Source organism: Gordionus sp. m RMFG-2023, chromosome 2 (assembly GCF_954871325.1).
Source record: "Gordionus sp. m RMFG-2023 chromosome 2, tfGorSpeb1-WG-v2, whole genome shotgun sequence".
NCBI classification, from domain to species: Eukaryota; Metazoa; Nematomorpha; class Gordioida; order Chordodea; family Parachordodidae; genus Gordionus; species Gordionus sp. m RMFG-2023.
This window is the reverse complement of record NC_088776.1, coordinates 54,080,369-54,101,866: the sequence shown is the minus strand read 5'-3', so window position 1 is coordinate 54,101,866 and position 21,498 is coordinate 54,080,369. Positions and strand designations below refer to the sequence as shown.

Sequence of the window (21,498 nt, the reverse complement as noted above, 5' to 3'; positions counted from 1 at the left end):
TATTTAGAGAGATGTTCAAACGTGAATGTGTAGTGCGGCCAATTTCATTAACATTATTAATGGGAAAATATGCGGTAGTTTTGTCATGGCCTTTATAACAATACTTACGACCGTTTTATGGTTGAGTTGACAATGTCGTTCATGATTCTATTTTAGAGGGGGATACCAAAACTGACACTTTGGCAGAAATATCATTTTGCGTTCTTCTTTTACCAGTAGCCCAGGGCCTCAGCTTTATCAGGACGCAATGGGTGTTGTACACTGCTTTGCTAATCCGTCATTATTCATTACTTTCACCTACAACCCTAAATGGGATGATATTATACATTAATTTTTCCTTCTGCAGACGACTGAAAGGATTTGCTCTTAATTTTACCAGACACACAGAGTAATAATTATTCCTCATCATTTTTTAAAAAAATTACCTAAATTTATATGGCAAGAAAAACAAATTTCTTAAAAAATATATAAATAAATTGCATATAAGTTTCATTAGTATTGAATGACATTTTTGTAATTTAAATAAATAGCATTTTTTTGTACTTAACAAAAGATATAGATAGCCCTTATCAAATTTTTTGATAAAAGGAGTTAACCCACTAATTGGTAAATCCGAGATTTCCCATTCATGTGTTGATAAATTATTTAGAAATTTAACTATCTCCGGGTTTGGGAAATAGTTTTGAAACTTAATATGGGATGGACTGGGCTTGAAAAATATTCCTCATGATTAATATTTGCTTGCACCTGACTTGGGAATATCTTATACAAATTATTATGGGCCGGGCTAGGAAAAAATTTTCAAAATTATTATGGGTTGAGCTAGGCTTGAGAAATTTTTTTATAAATTATAAGGTCTTGAACGCGTGGAAATTTTTTCCAAATATTATGAGCTTGGACCTGGCTTGAAATTTTTTAATGTTAAATGTTAGTCTTATGTAACCAGTAAAATATTTACAAAGAATTTTGGTATTGAGTACAAGCTCATTTAAATATATTTTGACTCAAATAATAGTTTCCACTCTTAGTCCTAATGGGTTGGACTCAATGACATTGCTTGGACTTGACATAAATGGGGAGGGTGGGGTTTAAAAATTATATAAATTGGATATGATTTTTAAATAAAAGGTAACATCTTTCTTAAAAAAACGAATAAAATTCTCATTCTCCGTCATTTTTGACGGGCTATCTACTAGTATTTAAGAATTTTAAAAAAATTTACGCTTAGTCACTTTAATTAGTAAATTCTTAGGTTGGAATTTATATTTCTATTTATTTGAAGATATTTAATTTTATTTTCATATTATTCTTTTATGTGTTCTATGATATTATATTGAGTAAAATTTAATATCAGGGCCAATTTATTAAAAGACCCAATGGTTGTAGAGCATCTTTATAGTATCAAAAATTTTATAAATTCTTAAAAAAATTTCATATTTTTTCTGTGTGGAGTTAAATAAAATGACAATAATTTATTAGTAAACCCAAAGGTTTTAGAAAAATTTCTAGTAACATAAATTTTATTAAGCTTAAAACAAAGTTAAAAAAAATATTTTTTTTAAACGAATAAAATATAATGGCACTGTCAATTTTAATCAGATTGGGTCGTGGTCAATTTTTCGACCCTAGCTCAGGATCTGGTCCATTTCTACGAGTTCCACTAGGGTTCTTAATAGAAAAAATCAACCATTTAAAAACACTACAATGCATTGTTGTATTCTATAAATGTTTGTTATTTCCTTTTCACTTCCAATAAAATTTTTTTATAAGTAATATATATATATTAAATTTAAAATATTAATAGTGTACATATTATCAGAATAAACATAAAATCGAATATGATCTAACTAAAGTTACTTTCAGTCGATACATGACGTGATATTAGACAAAAATATTTTATTGCATTTTGAATTTTTTTTATTGATAAAAAAAATATAAATGTGAAAAATGTCACCTACTGTCGGACACAGGTTTAATAGGTGTCTTTTTTTAAAGATTAGTAATTCGATATGTAATTTAAATTTGCACTATATTAATAATTTTATGTTAGTTAAATTTACAACGAGTAAGAATTTTCTTCAGAATTTTATAAAATAAAAAAGTATTAAGACAATGCTTTTTTTTATAAAGAAAAAGGAGATACTGCATTTAGGTCATTTTATTTGAAAATTTTTTATCGGGATTCAATCCTTTTAAAAGGATCGATTAACGAGCCTAAATAACGAGTTTATATGCATTATATCATTTAACCACGAGAACATTGCAAATAAATTCATCCAATTAGTTATATACTTCTTTTAAAATTTTCCTTCATGTCCATTAGGGGCTATATTTTAATTTTTTAAAATTACCTGGACAGGACCGGGCCTGAAATTTAAAAAAAATATATATCAGGGCTGGGTCGTTTATTTTAAAACCTAATATTTGAAATCGCCATTATTAGCTATAATAATCATAAATAAATACAATATATTTTAAAAAAATCCGAGCCGGGCAGAAAAAAATTTGGAAAAAAAATTTGAAATGGGCAGGGCCGTGTAAATGGTACCTCTTCAGGTCTCTGATGCCCATCATATATTTTAAAAATTTGTAATAGTGATTTGTTTACAATATATGCATCTGTGTTTTAAATTGATAATTTGTTTATAATATAAAAAAATAATGATATATTTATAAATTCTTAATATATATTAGTTTATAAATAAACTAATGAAAGAATCAGATTAATAAATGACTTTATAACAAAATTAATTTTCCCATTCAAATAATTATATAAAATGTGTAACTAGTGGAACTAATGATTATTTCTTTATTAAGGCGTGAGTTTCAACATTTATTTTAATTCAAAAAGGTATATACTTTTTTTTAAAACTATTATACATTTTGAATCAATTTTGCATATACTTTAATTAAGTAAATCTACTAATCTAATCATAAATAACTCTTTCTGGTAATTTTTAATGAACTTATATATATATTTAATTAATTCTTTAATTTTTAAATGTTGCTTTATATTAAAGATATATATTATTATTATAAATTTGTTAATTATAATTAATAACTTTTAAATATACTATTTTTCAATAAAGCTTTTAATAATTTACATCAATGATTCATACAAAATTATATAAATACGAAACCACTCCAATAAAGTATTTATAGTTAAATCATATAATCATGGGCATAGTCAGAATGTTTATAATGCTAGACTTTTCTTTATTGAATATTATCTAAAATATTTAATTATATTATTTTTATAATTTTTGTTTATGACATATTCATTTTTTGGGGGGTTAGTGTAGGATAATAATAATTATTAGCTTAAAATTGGAGATACATCAATGCCACTTTTTTATGATGCAAATATAATATCCATTGATATCTTATGCCATTTTATTTTATGAAATATAATCTAAAGAAAACTAAAGTTTATTAAATACACAAGGTTTTTTCCCTCTACGGAAATATTTTTTGATTGTTAATGATATAAGCTTTAAAAATGCCTTCGAATATTAATGAAATTTATAGTTATAATATATTTTATTGTATATAATTCTTCACATAAACTTAATTTTTAAAAAATAGTTAACTCTTCATTTTACCTGTTTAGAAATTTTTGGAATATTTATTTTTCCCTATCAATTTATAGCTTAATATAGCCCTTTCAAATTTTTTTAAGATGGTTAATTATGTTAGGGATTAACCAAATTAAAATTATCTACCAAATGTCATGAGTAGAGTGTTGGCAGATACCAATGCATCTCTGCTTAAAATGATATTCACAAAAACTTACAAGATTGGGGTCCCCAATCCTAAGCTATTCCCATCCTTATTGTAGATTTTTAGTTTTGATATGATAATTTATAATTTTTTTTAATTATCAGTTGTCAATATATATATAATCACATTTGATATTTTTTTAAAATTTCAAATTAAAATTTTTACTATAAGTTCTATATTGTCCTTGAAACAATGGTTATTTATTTTTTTACATTTTGAATACTAATAATTACAAAATTTAATTTGTAAATAACAATTATCAATATAATTTATTTAATATTAATCAAATTTAATGTAACTAGATTTATATTATTTATTCAAAATTATCATTACACAATTAGGCTGGCTTAAATTTAATATCTTCATTATATTATTTTCATTTACTCTACTCTAATATGACCATATTTAAAATAAAATATTAATGCAAGTTCAATAAACCTTTTTATTTATTTTATTACTTGGCATTGGCATAATCTTGTTCAATCCAAAAAAATAACTATCCAGACATTAAAAGAAACAAATAAATTTTATTTGGTCTCATTTAAAATTGATCTCATTAATTTTTTATTGTCTTCTATAATTTATTATTAATTATTAAACACATAAAAATGGGTTCTATTTTAAACCGCCATTATTACCATGATAAATAGTCACTCTGGTTATTTGTTATTTAAAATATCAAATTTTTTAACCAATAAGTTCCTTTTGGCCATTGAAAATTTTATATGCCTTAAAAATTAACCTTAAAATCCCGCCCAATTGATGTATCGTAAAATTTATTGGCCATATTAATTATCTTTAAATTTTTTTTATAAACAAACAAACCAAACCGGAAATGCTGACCAGAAGAGTCTATACATTATTATGCAAATTTTTGCTTAAATTATGAAAGAGGTAACTTTTTAGTTTTCAGTGTTACATTATGGGGCTTTTCTTTAGTTTATCTGTTTTTTATATATTTATAATGATGTTTAAAAAAAACCTTCAGGGAATTCTTAAATATTTCGAAAAATTTACGCTCACGAAATTATTATCTTTTGCAATAAATTTAATAAACGAACATAATTTTTAGAAATAAAATAAAAATCGATATTAATAAATAATTTATTTTTTAAGAGGGAAGGGGATACAAGACATTCCATTTAAAATAGATATGGTAGGTAATGGTCACATATGGTTGCTCAGCAAATAATACCCAGATTGCTAATTTCTCGGATTAGGAAAGTGGCGGCCATTGTATAATAATCCTATTTTATAAATATCTACACAAATTATAATTATTTTTTAAAAACAATCAATTTGTTAAATGGTTTGATTTAATCCGATATTTAAAATGACTCAATATTTTATCCAAAAAAATATTATACAAGCCTGAAGATTTTGGTCATAGATGGCACAAATGGTTGGACATCTATAACCAAAAACTTGGGATTTGGACAATATTAAAAATTGTAAAATGCGTTTTTTACGACTTTTACAAATAAATCATTTTAGAATAAAACCATTTTAAAAAAGAGTTTGCCATCGACCATGAAATTATATTTTAATGCCGATTTTCCGAGTTTACCCGAATAAACCAGTTTCTTCTTCTCCAACCCTTCCCCGCCTTTTCACAGTTTTAGATATCGCTATTTGTAAGGCGTATGCTTACGTCACCCATTATCACTCTCAGTTGCGTCGTCTTGGGTCTTGACCGAGGCCTTGATTCCTATTAATTCTACCGATTTGTATCTCTTCACCTTAATCAGTCTTTCGTCTCGTTTCAACATGCCCAAACTATCTCCTGTCTATTTCTTCCCATCATCCCTCCAATCGCTTCTTTTCCAAATTTTTCCCAGCACAGTTCGTTGTCAGTTGTTTATGGGTCTGGTCGGATAGCTCTTTACAATAAAAAAATTTGGAAATCGGAGCGGAAAACCGATTTAAAAATTTTAGGCCTATTCAAAATTGAATACTAATCGAATGAAGAAATATTGGGCTACACCCACATACGATCTACCTCAATAAACGTAATATATAGTCACTTCTTTATCGTGAGTAATGAATTTTATATAAAAATTAATTATTCATATATTTATTTAAATATTTCCCTTCCTTACCACTCATTTTTCTCATCCGGGAAATGATAAATTTATTTTTAAACATCATAATTTTTTTTTTGCTTCTTCTCCAATTAGTCTACCTTTCGCGTGTCATTTTTCAATTATAAAAAGTTATAAAAATCTTAAGGAATATAGATTTTTATTTTTTTTACCTATTCTCTTTTTCTCCCTTTCAAATCAACATCATCTCGAGAAGTAAAAAAAAATATATATTATACAAATAAAATAATAAGGTTAAAACAATTTGCGTTTTTTGTTACTTTTATTGTTACAATGAATATTATATTATTATTTTTTTAAAAAAATATTATTAACAAAAGAAGGTAAAAAAAAGATTGCTAGCATTCGCACGATTTAAATTTTTTTTATATATGATCGAATAAAAAAAATGGAAGAAAAAAAAACATTTAGTTTATTATTTTTATCAAAATAAAACCATTTTTATATATATTAGTTATTACCTATATATATCTAAACTACCAAAAAAAATACCTTGAACCGACTATTATTCTTCTTGACCTGTCTCATTGAAAATAGGGGAGGGGGAAAAATGTATTGTCATTTTTTTTTTGAGTTAGTCAAATCAAAATTTTATTTATCTATTTTTTTTGTTTTGTTTAAAATATAAACTTTTTTTCCCTTTTCGATATATATAATATATATTTTTATAAACAAAACTTTAATATTTTTAAAGAAAAGTAAAAAAAAAATCAATTTTTGACCAATTATAGTATTAATTATTTATATTTTTTTTTAGAATGGTTAATGATCCCTCTTTTTCGTAGTTTGGATCATGGGTGGTTTATTATACTGGATTTAGATGCCAATCTGAGTGTCAGGAGTATAGTTGGGTAATTACTATATTTTTAGCCGGCTAAAAAAAATGGGCGAGACCAAGTTTTTATCCGAAAACTATCACTTTGGCTTCGGGGTTTTTTTGTTTAAAAAAAGATAGCAGCTCAAATTTGGGAGAAACTAATATAAATTAAAACTAATAATAAAGGATTTTCTCTAGCAGGCGCCTAAAGATATAGCTGAATTAGCCGACATTTAGCTATTATCCAACTATAGTCAGGAGTAGTGTTGTTAAAAGGTTCGATTAAGTGGATTTAAAAAGATTTTTTACCAAAATAATATTACATAAGCCTCGAGATCTTGTATCTCGCTCTTTTTCCAGTTAGCTTTATCACCTGAAGAAAGAAAGAAATAAAGAAATCTCACTCGTTAAACATTCGTCTTCTAATTTATCTCTCCCTATGATAATTTTGTCACCTATATATGCAATAATTTCTTCCATGCTCCCAAATATTTGATCCATGATCTTTTGAAATATAGCCGTGGCACATTTTAGTCTAAACGGCATTTGTTTGATATAATTTTCGGTATGTGCTTAATGTCAATGTCAGGCTTGTCGCATATGCCGGAATTCGATTCAGCAGTAGGAGGCTAGAGTGGAGAGATACCATGGGAAAAAGCCACTGAAGCAGTAGAAAATCCAAAATATTGGAATTTGATTTATGGTGAGAGGCAATTACATCTGAAAAGGGGTACTGTAAATTAGTGATCAGCATCCCCAAATTTTTTAAAAAAAAGCTTTGCCGACCCAGCCCGAACCCGAAATTTTCGAAATTTTTTTTAAAAAAATTTACCGGCCCTGCCCGAATTTATTTAAATATAGAAATTAATTTTTATAATTACTCAAAATAAAAGACATATGTTATATGGCGTCAAATTATATAAATAAAATTAAATATTTATTTTAATTAAAAAATTGATAAATTTAAATAAATATATTTAAAAAAATTTCTAAGACCCGACCCAGCCCGAATTTTATTTAAAAATATAAGGCCCATGCCGGGTGGCCGGGCCTACTTTTGCAGATCTCTACTGTGTGTTTACAACACAAAAAATGCCAACTTTTGGGAAGATGAAAGCCAGCCGAACCATTTAGTTTTTGTGGCTTGGTGGAAGGTTTCTTGAATATGAGGCGCTAGATTTTTGAATGAAGATAATTGGGTAGCACGTTGAAAATTTGAACGGAGTCGGTGGCGTAGGAGTAAATTATTTGGCATATTATTTGCAAGACGTATCGCGGCGCATTAAATATCTAGTTGCGGAAGACATTTTGGGTTGGAACACGAAAATATCGATAGAAGATTTAGAAGATGAACATTAGTTTACGAGAGATTTGAACTACCAACCTGAGCATTTTAAATTGATAGATAGTGTCTACGATATGTTGTACACCACGATAATAGTCTAATTTCCGAGAAACGTAGAATATTTTGATTCCAAAACAGCGATGGACATGTGTGCGCGGAACGACATGTGAGCCACGGGACAGGTTGCAACCTATGCTTTAAATTAGAGGTCTACATTGGGCAGGGTTTTGGCCCATCCGCACTGGGCGGGCAAAATTTATTTTAAGAATGGGCACGTGGACGGGCGGGTTAATCATATAAGTAAATATTAATAAAAAATTGTTCTTATGAACTTTTTTAGATATTAAAAATTATCATAAAAAGTTTTTTTCTTCAAATAAATAAACTTTTTTGTATATTAAAACCTACTTTGTAGTAAACGACAAGAAAGAGATATGCCAAAGCTATCAAGATTAGCAAGAAAAATATTGGCAATTACTGCAACTAGTGCTTCTTCTGAACGAGGATTTAGCACTTTGGAAGGTTTTTTGAACAAAGAAGAACGTATATTCATTATTATTTTTGTGTTATAATTACATATAATATCAATTTTATATTTATATTTTTTTCATGAAGCAGACCTCTACTTTAAATACCATAACAAATTTTTATGCTCAATTTTTGAATGATTTGATTGTCTTCTGTTAATCAATAAAGTAAATTATAACCTCTTATTAAATCAGATTTTTAAATTAAAAAATTCGCCGAAAAATTATTTAAAATAACACATTGCCTGAAAAAACACATTGACGCTAACATATATGTGACGCTAACGTATTGCTAATCTGTCTATTAGGATGCCCAAGTTGCATTCACGGGAATTTTTTCGCGGTACTACCTTCTCCGAAAATGTTTCACTATATGATACGAAAAATTTATATTATTTAAAATTTTTAATCCGGGTTCAATTCAATCAAAAGAAATACCCTGAATTCGTACATGATGAGACTGTATCTGATGATAGTTGCAATTAGAGTTCGAGTCCCTTCCCAAATTTTAAAAGCCAGCCTCGCTAATTGGGAAATACAATAACGATACCCCTGTCTGATGAGTCATTTTGATTTATTTTTTGAAGATTTAGATCCAAGCAATAATACTCAGATTCATCGAATAATTAAAATTATTCGGAAATATTAAATAAAAATATACCATATAAAAAAAACACAATTTAGAAATTAATGGAATTTTTTTTATATCTTCAATTTGATAAAAAAAATAAAACTATAAAATTTTTACTTTTTTTAATTGCCCATCCCATTTTTAATATATGATTATTGTGACAAAATATATAATGCAAAAAAATTATTATTTTTGAATATAACCAAAACCATTATTAAATAAATATCAATAAAAGGAAAAATAATATATTTTTTTTTATAGACGGGTGTCCAAAACATCAAAAAATATTATTCTAAAATTTTCTCAACTATATCTCGAAAAGCACGAAATAAACATTTTTAAATAAAAGAAATAAAAGTTTGACCAAAATATATTTGTGAAAATTTTCAAAATTTTATCATTAGGTTTCCAGTTTTTTTTTTAAAAAAACTTTTGGATCACAAAAGAGTTATTAGAATTTATGAGCCAATCATGAAGGATTTCTCATTGGTCTTGTTAATCGACTCAATTTGAGCCGATTTTTAAAAATGGCTAACTTAATATTTTATTCAGAACGATTTTGTTCATAAATGGTACAAAGGTTTGGACATCTATTAGCGAAATCTCAGATTCAGGAAATATTTTTCTGTATATATTGAGTTGGCCGTTTTTAAAAATAGGCTATAGGTAAAATTTGATCAAAAAAATTTAAAAAATATTTCAGAGATCAAACTCCTGAAATTTTTTTTTAATTTTGAAGAAAAAAAGAAGGGTTTGCAACAATTTTTTTTAATTTTTTTTGATCTCTCATAACATTAATAAAAAGTATATATATTTAAAAATAAATTATTCGTCATAATTCCAGCGAAAAATAACAATATTAAGGATATAATACCTAAATATCACCTTTAAAAAGATAGTAATTATTTGCTACTATCCCACATTGGCATCGTGAGAAATTTATCTACCAGGCATTAATGATGACTATTCTCCGCATATGCACTATATAATATTTTTAAAATAATTTTAAACATTTTATTCCCCCTTCCTATTGGAAATGAATGTCATTGTCTAAGTTTTTATACATTATCAAACCCTTTTTTTAAAAAAAAGAAAAAAAACTTAATATCCATATCAATCAAATTGGTAATTCCACTAGTTTTCATTTCAATTGGTATAAATCGCGTTGTTACATTAAAATAAAGATCATTATGCTTTTATATTTTAATTGCGTGCTGATAAATAATACTACTTGATATACTTGATTGCGTTTTTTTAAATATAATTTAAAAAAAAATTGAATTTACAATATATATTGATTTTATTTATGCGCTTAATTTAGTATAATTAATAAAAAAAATACTAACCATAATCAAATTGAATTACCTTCACCATAAATGTTATTTTCTCATAACTATTAGATTTTCAACCTAAAATTTTATAGGGATGATAATGTGATAAATTAATTTTAAATATTATAGTAGAGGTTTACCTGCAATATAATGGGCCCGTTCGTATTTTAATTTTTTTAAAATATACCCGAGCCGGGCCTAAAAAAATTTTTTAAAATAATATCCGGGCCTGGTTGAATATTTTAAATCGCTTATATTAGCTATAATTATTAAAAATAAATATAATATATTTTAAAAGAATCCGGGCCGGGCCTTGCAAATGGTATCTGTGCAGATCTCTGCTATATATCTTAGGTGAAATTTATAATGGTTAAAGATTTTAAATTTTGTGAAGAAATAGTATAGAAATCAAAATGAAGGCCGATCAACATTCGTGAACGCCGTTATTTGAATTTGCCAATTTTTCTGACAGATAAAATGTTTGAAATCTTTTGGTTTTTATGTTTTTTATATTGATGCCTTCTATTGTTTTGTACGTGAAGAATATTTTAATATAGTTTGATTAAGTAATGCCCGGACATCAAAAACTCATCATAGGTTTGGACATCTATTAAAGAAATCTTCTGGTTTGAGTAATATTATTTTGGCTTAAATTGGCGAAATCTAGCCGCTTACACTACCCAGTCGCGCTAATTATTGAAGAAATTATTAGAAAAAAATTGTAAAAGCTCATATTCATTTCTATATATTAATTTTAAATTTTCTATTAGCCCATTAGATAAAATATATAATTTTGATGGTTTACTAGTTATTAATATTAGATTCAATATTCGATCTTTAAAAAAAAATTATTTAAGATGGGCCTAAGGGTAAAAAAGCCGATTTTTGTACTTTTAAACTCACCTCCATTTATACATTTCGGAGAAAGGAATCTATATTAAAAGTGTTTAAGATTTCAAATAAACAGGTATCCTGGGAACTATTAGTGAAATTGAAATGAGAAAAAGAAAATTTAATAAACCCAATATTGTAAATGATGATTCGGAGGAAGATATAATGAAACAAACAGTTTTTCAACATGCAACAGGATTAAAGGGAATTTTACAGATATTGAAAAAATATGGACCTAAATAAATTGTCGTGTGTATAAACCCCCCCCCCCCCCTGCCCCCCACTTTTCTTCACAAGCCAATGACACTATGATTCAATTATCTAATGGATACTGACTAAGAAGGTGACCCTTTGACTTCCTCCCTTAGAAATTTTTATGACATAATTGCGTCATACATATACCCTTGTTGAGAGTGATATATATAATTACCCGCCAATTCTCGATTTCATATATATAATATTGTGGAGGGGGGCTTGGTGACTATAAATAAAATTCCCTATTTTATTCAAGATGACAGACCTTAATTATTTTTCGCGCCTTTAAAAAAAATATTATTTGTCGCGAACAAATTATAAATTATTCATCAATAATTAATTACCCATTTTGTTTACCATAATTTATTTATAATATTTGATGGATGGATGAAAACGATGCGATATATTTAAAATAACTTATGTTTTATGGCCCAAAGCTTATTAAAATTAATATTATTAGATGATATAATAATCCATTTTTAGTTTTCATTTATCGTCGCCTGAGAATTAGATTATTCCATCTCTTTCGTAATTTTATAAGAGAGCAATATAAAATATATAATTATCTAATTGTTTTTCAATAGGATGGATAACCCTTATAATGACCATAATTTAACCTATTTTATAAATATTTCGGATTTATTTTTATGTGAATCAGAGTAGTAATAATTATAAAAAAATTGATTTATATAAAAAAGTCATCTTTGATAAAAAATGGATACGCCTGCATTAATAGTTAGAAAATAAATGTAATTTTTTTTATATCATCTAGTACGAGTTAGCGCTATTGAACGCAGGGTTAGGCCACGATATATAGTGAAATTTCTTAAATATAAGGTTTGTTAAGGGGGTTTGACTTAAATCTTTTATAAATTCAAGGCTTCAAATTAATGACACATCTAGAGAGACTAACGATGTATCAACATTACAAATCAGCTGGTGATACGCCATTTTGAATTTCCGCTTTAAAAATTATATCGATACAAAATCACCTGGTGACACTCCATTTTAATTTTCCGCGTTTAAATAATTTATAATTGTATTTTATGAAAATCTATGAAAAAATTTAGAATTTCATTTCTTCACTAAATTCTTATACTGATAACCAAATTGGCGTGTCACCAGCTAATTTGTTATAAAACGATGCATGAATTACTCGATACCATATGTCATCGCTTACATCGCGTAAAACACATTTGGCAGCCATTTATAATTGATTTGAAATGTAATATTTAAATTTTGCGGGCGAACTCAAATCACCTCTGACAACAATTAATAAAACAAGGCTAGCAAAAAAATATTTTATAAATAATTTTAATATACACGGAGGGCTAAGAAATAATAATATATCTATTTGTTGAAAAATTATTTTTATTTTGTTTTTCACCCTTGTACTCTTTAAAATTTAACTATAATATCTCCAAAAAAAGAAGAAAAAAACTAATTTCGAGATGGGTTATCGAACGAAAGAACATCCTCCGAAAAAAATATGATAATTGTTTAAAATTTGAAATATAATTAATTTTAAAAATAGTAAGATAATGAATGCGAAAACAATATTAGAAAAATTAGGTAATCGTAACCCACATTATTTGATACACATATTCCTGTCTGGTTGTCGAGATTATCGAAATCAACTAGCCAAAATCTAAAATTAAATATGGCGGATTCTGGGCAGTTGAAAAAATCCGCTCGCACTGAGGTACTTAATAACGTATTTTGTGAAAATCGCGATTCACGATCGTCAGATTAGTAAGAATGATCTTGGGATTCATTACTATATGACAGAATAGTGTTATATTATTAGCCATCTGATTCTTTTGTCGAGTAGATTTTCCAAGATATCGCGTTTATTTTTAATTTTAACGTAACCCTTTCCAGAGTTTTAAAAGCGAACCTGAAACCGGGATAAAATTAAATACCAATATACAAAATCTGCCGACATTAAAAGGACCTAATTATAAAATATCTAAAAGTTGGCACGAGATTGGCAGTTAATTTTTTTGTAACATACTGGAATAGAAGTAACATCACAACTTGTTAGGAAACGTAGAATCAGTTTGCCGATCCAAAAATAGGCTGATTTTATTTGCCGTTACCAAAACTCCCTTAAAATATTTTTGTTTGATAACATATTTTTGAATGTTATCAAGATTTCAACATGGTTATGTTCCTTAAAAATCTGTAAATCCTCTGCCAATTTCGAAATATACATAACCAGGCCATAAAAATCAGTGGCACCCCTAAAAAAGTATCTAAAAAATATAGATAATTTATCAATCCATTTAATCATTTTTTTTAAAGTCATACCGGTTAACAGACCTTTTTAAAGGTTCGGTAAATAATAACTCTTAATAGGGGTATAACGGTTCAGGCTCGGTTTGGACTCCTGATATTCTCCTTTAAATGGACGCGGCAAATTTTTTATTGGATACGCTAACTAATATTTTTCTTCTTCAAATTTATTGATTATTTAAATTTTTTTAAAAAAAAAGTATGTTATATAATATATATATCCTAATTTTCAGTTTTTTTTATACTGGACAAAGAAAGTAACACATTGCTTCAAGGACGGTAAGATTTACTATTTTTTCTATATCGAAGAATATAAAAACAAAATTTGGAACTTATATTAACAATTTATTAATATATTTTTTTTTATCGATCGACCATTACTTTTTTTTTGTATTAGACTTTTTTTAATAATATTATTTATATTTTTTTAAAAACAAAAAAAAAACGTTCTTAAAATTTCCATCGAAAAGTGATTTTTTTTTAAAAAAAACGATTATATTTTATATTTTTAAATTCATAGATTTTATCATTATCATCATCAAAACCACATTATACATAATATTTTACTTAAATAAGTTGAATGGTATCTATATAATATAATATAATATAATATAATATTCCATTCCCTCCCTACGATAAGGAATCGAATGGATTGGTGTCTTATCTGCTTCAGCCGGTTGGCTCTTAGATAAAATATTTGTTTTAATTTTTTTAAAAAAAATATAAAGGTCGAGGAGATTTATATCGCCGATTTTATTCAATTTTAAAAAAATATTATTAGCTTTTGTTTGTTTTTTTTTTGAAAAAAAAAATATATATTTTTATCTTATCTCTTAATATTATTTTAAATAGTATTTAGGAACGAATGAAATCTCCATTCAAAATTCTTCGGCATTTAACATTCCATCCATAAATTTATAAATCTTTTGTCGGGATTACGATCCATCGCCATTCAAGAAATTCACCGTTAGCCAAAAAAAAAATCACGAAATGTCAAATTGCAATAATTTTTCCCCCCACCGCCAAATGTCGTTCTTCCTTTTATAACCATTCATTTATTCAATCGCTCAAAATATATATTTAAAAAAAATGAGAGGATTCCTCCAGAAACTAAATAAAATGACACAATTTAAACGCCACTTCTATTTTTCCTTATCCCGCCACAAATCCAGGCACGCGATATCGTCGTCCAATCAGCGTATTCCATTATCTTTCCTAAACGGAGTTCTGTTAATTGCGACGCTTGTATGGGCTTCATCTAGTTTTCAGACCACCTTAGCCAGTAAATTTTGATATAAATTTTTTAAGAAAGTTTTATTGATAAATTTTGAAAAGTTAATTATTTATAAGGCTTCTGAGCTTTCATCGATAATATTTAATTTACACTTGCATATAACACATTCAATTATTATCTTAAAAAATAATTTTATATTATGTAATTATTTTAAGGTTCATCGACACCTTTTTTTTTATAAAAAAAGTATGACTCATTTTATTGCTTAAAAATTTTTAAAAATCAAGTGGTATTAAGTTAACATCATATGTCTACGAATCACTGACCTAAACTGATCAAAAGGACCAGACAAATAAATGGAGCAAAAATGGCCCAATTTTTGTCATGCCCAGGGTACTTTGTTCGGGGTCTTTTTGTCCAGGACATTTGTCAGTGATTCTACGCCTGTAATGGGCAAAAATTTTGCGTGTCTTTGCCTATCGTTGGCTGAGTGTGAAAAAACTTTTTTAAAAAATTAATCCTTCGGTCGCGTCCTAGGTCGGTTTAATACTAACCGGCTATAATGACCAAAAAGCAAAGGAAAATTAAAAAAAAACAGAAAAATAAAATAAAACTAAAATAAAATAAAAAAAATAACAATACAACTAAATACTTAAAACAAGCCAAAATAAGGTGTCTTGGTTCAAAAACTTTTTAGCCTATCCTAAAAAGTCTTGCGTTAGTAGGACATCCTATAGGCTTGTTTAAAGTATTTGGTGGCATTGTTATTTTTCGCATTTCATTCTCGTTTTTTTTGAAATTTTTTCTTTAGCCTTTTTGGTTATTTAGTCGATATTAAATAACCGGCTATTTATTAATGAGCCGACCCAGGACACTGCTTTAGTACCGTATTATTCTGTATTACCAATAAAAATATTAAAATATAATTTAGAAATAATGATCTTTTGTTTTACATTATTATGGTTGTGATTTCTTATCTAAAAAAATATTTTGGATATAGAACATTATTATGCAGAAACTTAATTAATTTTTTAGTGTTAAACGACTCGATTTCCACAGAAGTAAAATTACGCGAGCCTCGAAATTTCGCTAATCGATATTCAAATTTAAACCTTTCTGCTATCTAATCAGCAAAATCACTCAAGGCTTGCCTTACCTTTTTTTGACGAAGATATAGGATTTGCATTTTAATATTGAGCCATTTAGCAAAACTAGTTTTAATTACCCAATTCCATAATAATAATAGAAAAAAAAGGTAGAGGGTTCTATCCATGATCCAAAAAAAGATGTTCTACGATTATTTAAGAGCGGGTTAAAAAAATAACTTATTAGAAATTAACATCAATGTAATTGTCGATTGGTGTAAATGCTCATTTTATTGCACATACATTATAGCATAGAGAGCCCCGTAAAAGGGGACCGAAATCCTTGCTCAGTAGGATTTAAATCTTAATATCTAGAAGCCACCTTTTAAAATTTATGGAAACCGGGTCCGGAAATAAAATCCATTTAAAAAAATACCAAGAGTTTTGGAACCAGTTCTAACAAGATTCGTATTAAAAATGTTGCGTGAGCCATATTTAGATATTTTTTAGTGATAATAGAGAGGGGCTCAAAGGCTATACACCTTGTGCTGAGATGCAGTAAATTAGGTTTCGATACCAAGCTTGCTAGAAAAAAAGGAAATTATTTTTGGTGAAGAGAATTTGATATTAGACGCGGTAAGTTCTAATATCGAATTTGTTTTAGCAAAAACAATTCATCACACCTAGAGTATTTTTGCGTTTGTCTGATCTTACCCAAACAGAAATATGGACTTGATAGGGTAGGTCTGTTTTTTAAAAATAGACACAATAAAATTTGGCCGTTGCTTGATAAGTTATGTCTTGTATAGTGTTGTTGAACGGCTCGTTCAACTCAATATTTAGCCAGAAAAATATTCCCTAAACCTAGAGATTTTGTTAAATAGATGCTCAAACCTTTGTCATCTAGGAGCAAAATCTTAAGACTTTCAAAATATTATTTCTGGATAAAATATTGAGTTAGCCGTTTTTAAAAATCATCTCAAAACGAGCCGTTTAACAAAAGCAGTTTTATATTATATAGGACTGTTTTATATTTAGTTATGTTTATTAACCTTATCCTATACGCATATTTAAATAAACTATAAAATATGCAAACGCTTTATGGGAAGATGCGCGATAATTTTTGAAAAATTTTGAGTATCTGATATGATTGTAGCACTATAATATAATAATAAAAATGTTTTGTGAGTTCATTTCACCACAAGATAAGATTGTGCCATTTTATTATGTTATTAGAATATTACCATATTTGATAGAAAGAATTTTAACCGACATTTTGCTCATTTGTTTGAAAAAAATATCTTTATTCCAACATTTTGACTCGTGTATTAACCTATTACTGGCCAAGATTTTTCTAGTGGATAAAAATGCTCAATTTTTTCAAATTATAAAGATTAATGCTCAAATATGATATTCTAAAAAAATCAGGCAAAAATTAATCCTAAATAAAAAATCTAGCCTGGTGCATATCTGCACCGTTAATCATTAAGAGATGGGAACTAAGAGGGAGTAATAAATTTAGACATTTAATTAGTGTTGCTAAATGACCCGTTTATACGTGTTTTAAATTAAGATTTTAGCCGAAATAGAATTATGCAAGGCCTCAAAATTTAGCTAATAGATATCCAAACCTTTCTGTCTATATGTCATACCTCCAGACTTGCGTTAATTTTTTTTTGGGCTAAAATCTTGGATTAGACATTTTATAAAAATCTAGACACAACATGTTTAACAACAGAACATTTAATTTCTCAGTTTTAAATAATATTTTTTAGCAAAAAAAAACTTCATTAACCAAATTCAGATATTTCTTCTACATCTACTAAATCAATGACGGTATTATCCCCCTCCTCCCTTATCAAAATCAAAATTAGCAAAAAAAATAATAAATCAAAATTTTCTCCTTACACCGAAAAAAATTGTCAAAAAATTAACACAATAAATAAAATCCCTAAAAAATCACTACTTTTTTTGCACATTGTTTTTTAAAATAACTTGAACCTTTGAACAACTGGTTACTGGAAATTTTTAGAATTGGTTCGCGTTTCTAGACATTTTAAGAAGAGTTCGAGGTTGGAGAAGAGTGGAGGGGGAATTTGCTTAACTTTCCAAAATCTGTTTAAGTATAGTAGTAATACTACTATAGAAACCTTAATTCGCATTAGTTCACTATATCAGGAAAACCATTAAAATCGATTGATTTATAAAGCCGTTCGAAATTTTATAAGACACAATCATTCAAAGGATTGCGTGTATATTTTACAATTAATGTGTATAATTTTATACAGCAACATAAATTTTTTAAAATGGGATTTTATTTCTTTGAAATAAAGAAAAAAAAACAGAAATCAACAAATAAATCTATCTTTTAAAAATATAGATATAACAACCACCAGGTGTATCATAGGTATATTTGGGTAATTACTATATATTTTTAACCGTTTAAGCCAATTCTTAAGCTACGGCTAAAAAATCGACTAAACCAAGTTTTTAGCTAGGGTTGGAAAACGCTTGAATCCTGGCGAATTTTCTCCGACAGGCGCCTGAAGATTGAACAGAATTGGCGACATTTAGCCATTACATAACTATCTATACTGGGTATAATTATTTCGAGAATCGTATATGTATGAAATGAATCCCGTAAAAAAACCCCCGGATAAAAACTTCGAAATTTTTTTTCGAATTTACTTAAGATCTAATAATATCGGTATATTTTTATTTGGATTTAATAAGGTATAGACAAATTAGTATTTTAGAAAAAAATATTATGTTTATAATTTAAATGATTTTTCAATAAAATAAACAGATCTTATTGCAAATTTTGTCAAATTTAGTCTACTTAATATAGTAATTAAGGATGGATATTGTTTTTATTACTATAGAAAAAATTCTTACGAAAATAAGTAATACATGGGTTATTTTACTGGGATATTTTTTTTCTCAGTACCAATTTGAACATCAGCATTTTTTCTTGTTTAAGCACTGTGATTCTGTTTTCGGTGTCCAACTACCTACACGCCATCGTTCAAGTTTGGTTTCATCGGCAGCCACCTCGCATTTCATTTTTTAAATTAATAACCAGATTGAAGGGTGTTTATTCCCAACCAGATTAGAAAAACGATGATTCGAACCTTCGCATTGATTATTTATGAGTTATTCGTTGGATTGAGTGCTCTGATTCAAGTTTCTGGAGGAAATCAAGGCCCAATTTGACCTGTCTGGGATTGAGAATTGCTTCTTGTGACCTCCCTTGATACTCCATTGATGTAATTTTTATCGAAATATTCAAGAATATCCTTACCATTGCTCGGAGTAACCGATCTAAGGAATGCCATTGCGTTGCCCTTATCACATAAAGGAACAAATGCTAAGCCGTCCATCATGCCACAAAAGAAGCTTAGGGCTTCATCGGTTCTGTATTGGCTTTCCAGACCTAGCTTTTGAATTTTTCTATGGGTACTTTGACACAAATGGTAAAAGCATCCTCTGATTATGATGTGATCCCCTACTTGAAAAAATAAATATAAATAATTTAACATATTAATAATCATACCAATGACAGTTTTAATCGCGCTCATAGCAGACTTTTCGAAAACCATGTATATATATAATGGACCAGGAAATAAATCCTGTCTTCGAATATTTTTTCGTAAGTATTTTGTGTTTTTTTTTGAGTTTAATAGCTGTTAATGATTGTGGCATTCGCTTATAAAATTATTTATCAATATTAATTATTGCTAGGTTATACTAAAAAAATTAAGTGAATTGAGAAAAGGTCAGAAAAATAAAAATTAACAATGACTTAAAGTAAAAATGGGAAGAAAATAAAAAAATGAGAAAAAAATTTAAGAATAATTGACAAGAAATTTTTTTTAAAAAATAACGATTTTTGGGGTTTTTTTCCTATTACCGTATGAAATAGATAAAGAATAACAACGCGCAAAAGAAAAATAAAAAAATGGATTCCACGTTATTGAATAGGTTTTAAAGATTATTTAGAGAGTTGTTTTTTTCATATGTATATAGGGTGGCTTAAAACGTGTAGGTCCATTAAAATAAAGACCAGGAGAAGAATAATGATGTATTATATTTATATAGTTTAAATATAAAATATAATTTTAATATTCAAATTTATAAAATAATAATTTAATATAAAAATTTAAATATAATTAAATCGCATTTTAAAAATTTTAAACGCCGCGTTGCCACCGTAAATATTTTATTACAATAGTAAAGAGAAAGGGGATTCAAAACACATTTGAAATAATTTAAAAGGGTGGTTAAAATTATAAAAAAAAGCGAGGGTCTTAGCCACCCTAACGGACGTTTATTGCCAGCTACAATGTCAAAGACGAGCTGATGTGGGCACCATATTTCTCCAACCTAACTGCCAAATACCGTCCTGCGTCGCGCTGTGCTGCCATCACTCCGGTTTCTTAGCATATTGCGATATCATCGGCATATAACATTGACCATAATGCTGGCCTCTGCTACTTCTCTGTTATATTATCGAGGATGGATATGAAGAGAAAGAGCTTAACGCTGACTCTTGATGATGCACCCCATTATTTCCGCAACTGTTGCCTAGACACAATTTTCATTATCATTTTTTGTTATAACTAAGTAATCCTCTACAGGATATTCTATTATTTTCCATAAATATTTTCTCCTCATAAAAATGACACATTCTTTTCCTAGATAATTTTAATTATCCTGGCTATTATTAATATTTTTTTTATAAATATTCTGTATATATTACCTTGATTTTGAACACCCTCCATAGTTTGACGGAGCACAATATCCGTTGGACCTTATCTTTACCGTTAAAAGTTAGCCTTTGTTTCCCACTATGTAATGTTTTAAATTATTTATATTCGATTTGTTATGTATATTTTTTCCTTATGAACAAGATAATTTAACATTGCCTAAATATGCTTAAATAAATATTTTATTAAAAATTATAATTTTACTATTAACGATTGTTTATGTGCCTACCCCAAGGCTGCAACGTCCTCGCTCCTTTCCTTTCAGCACGACAGCTATTCCATATAAGTACCTTATCATTTATGTGATAAAGTGCATTCTTAGCAGCATTACTTTATAATAGGGCTTACAGAATTCCTGATTTTTTATAAAAAAAATCAAAGAAAACTAGTTTTTGATTTAAATCGCATTTTTTTTAAAATATAAGTTTAATATTATCTT

At 27.5% G+C, this 21,498-nt stretch overlaps 1 protein-coding gene across 2 annotated transcripts in view; it reads left to right on the top strand.

Moving 5' to 3' along the window:
• The first annotated feature begins 2,795 nt into the window (after positions 1–2,795).
• LOC135924724 (neuroglian-like) overlaps positions 2,796–21,498 on the top strand; it is a 44,058-nt gene continuing 25,355 nt past the window's right edge. Inside the window, exons 1-2 of one of the 2 annotated variants that reach the window (XM_065459830.1) lie at positions 2,796–2,851; positions 14,827–15,256. In XM_065459830.1, coding sequence (XP_065315902.1) covers positions 15,064–15,256 — 193 coding nt within the window. In that variant the 5' untranslated portion in view covers positions 2,796–2,851; positions 14,827–15,063. Of the gene's footprint in view, positions 2,852–14,573; positions 14,651–14,826; positions 15,257–21,498 lie in introns of those variants that run through there. The other variant, XM_065459829.1, reaches the window with a different exon arrangement.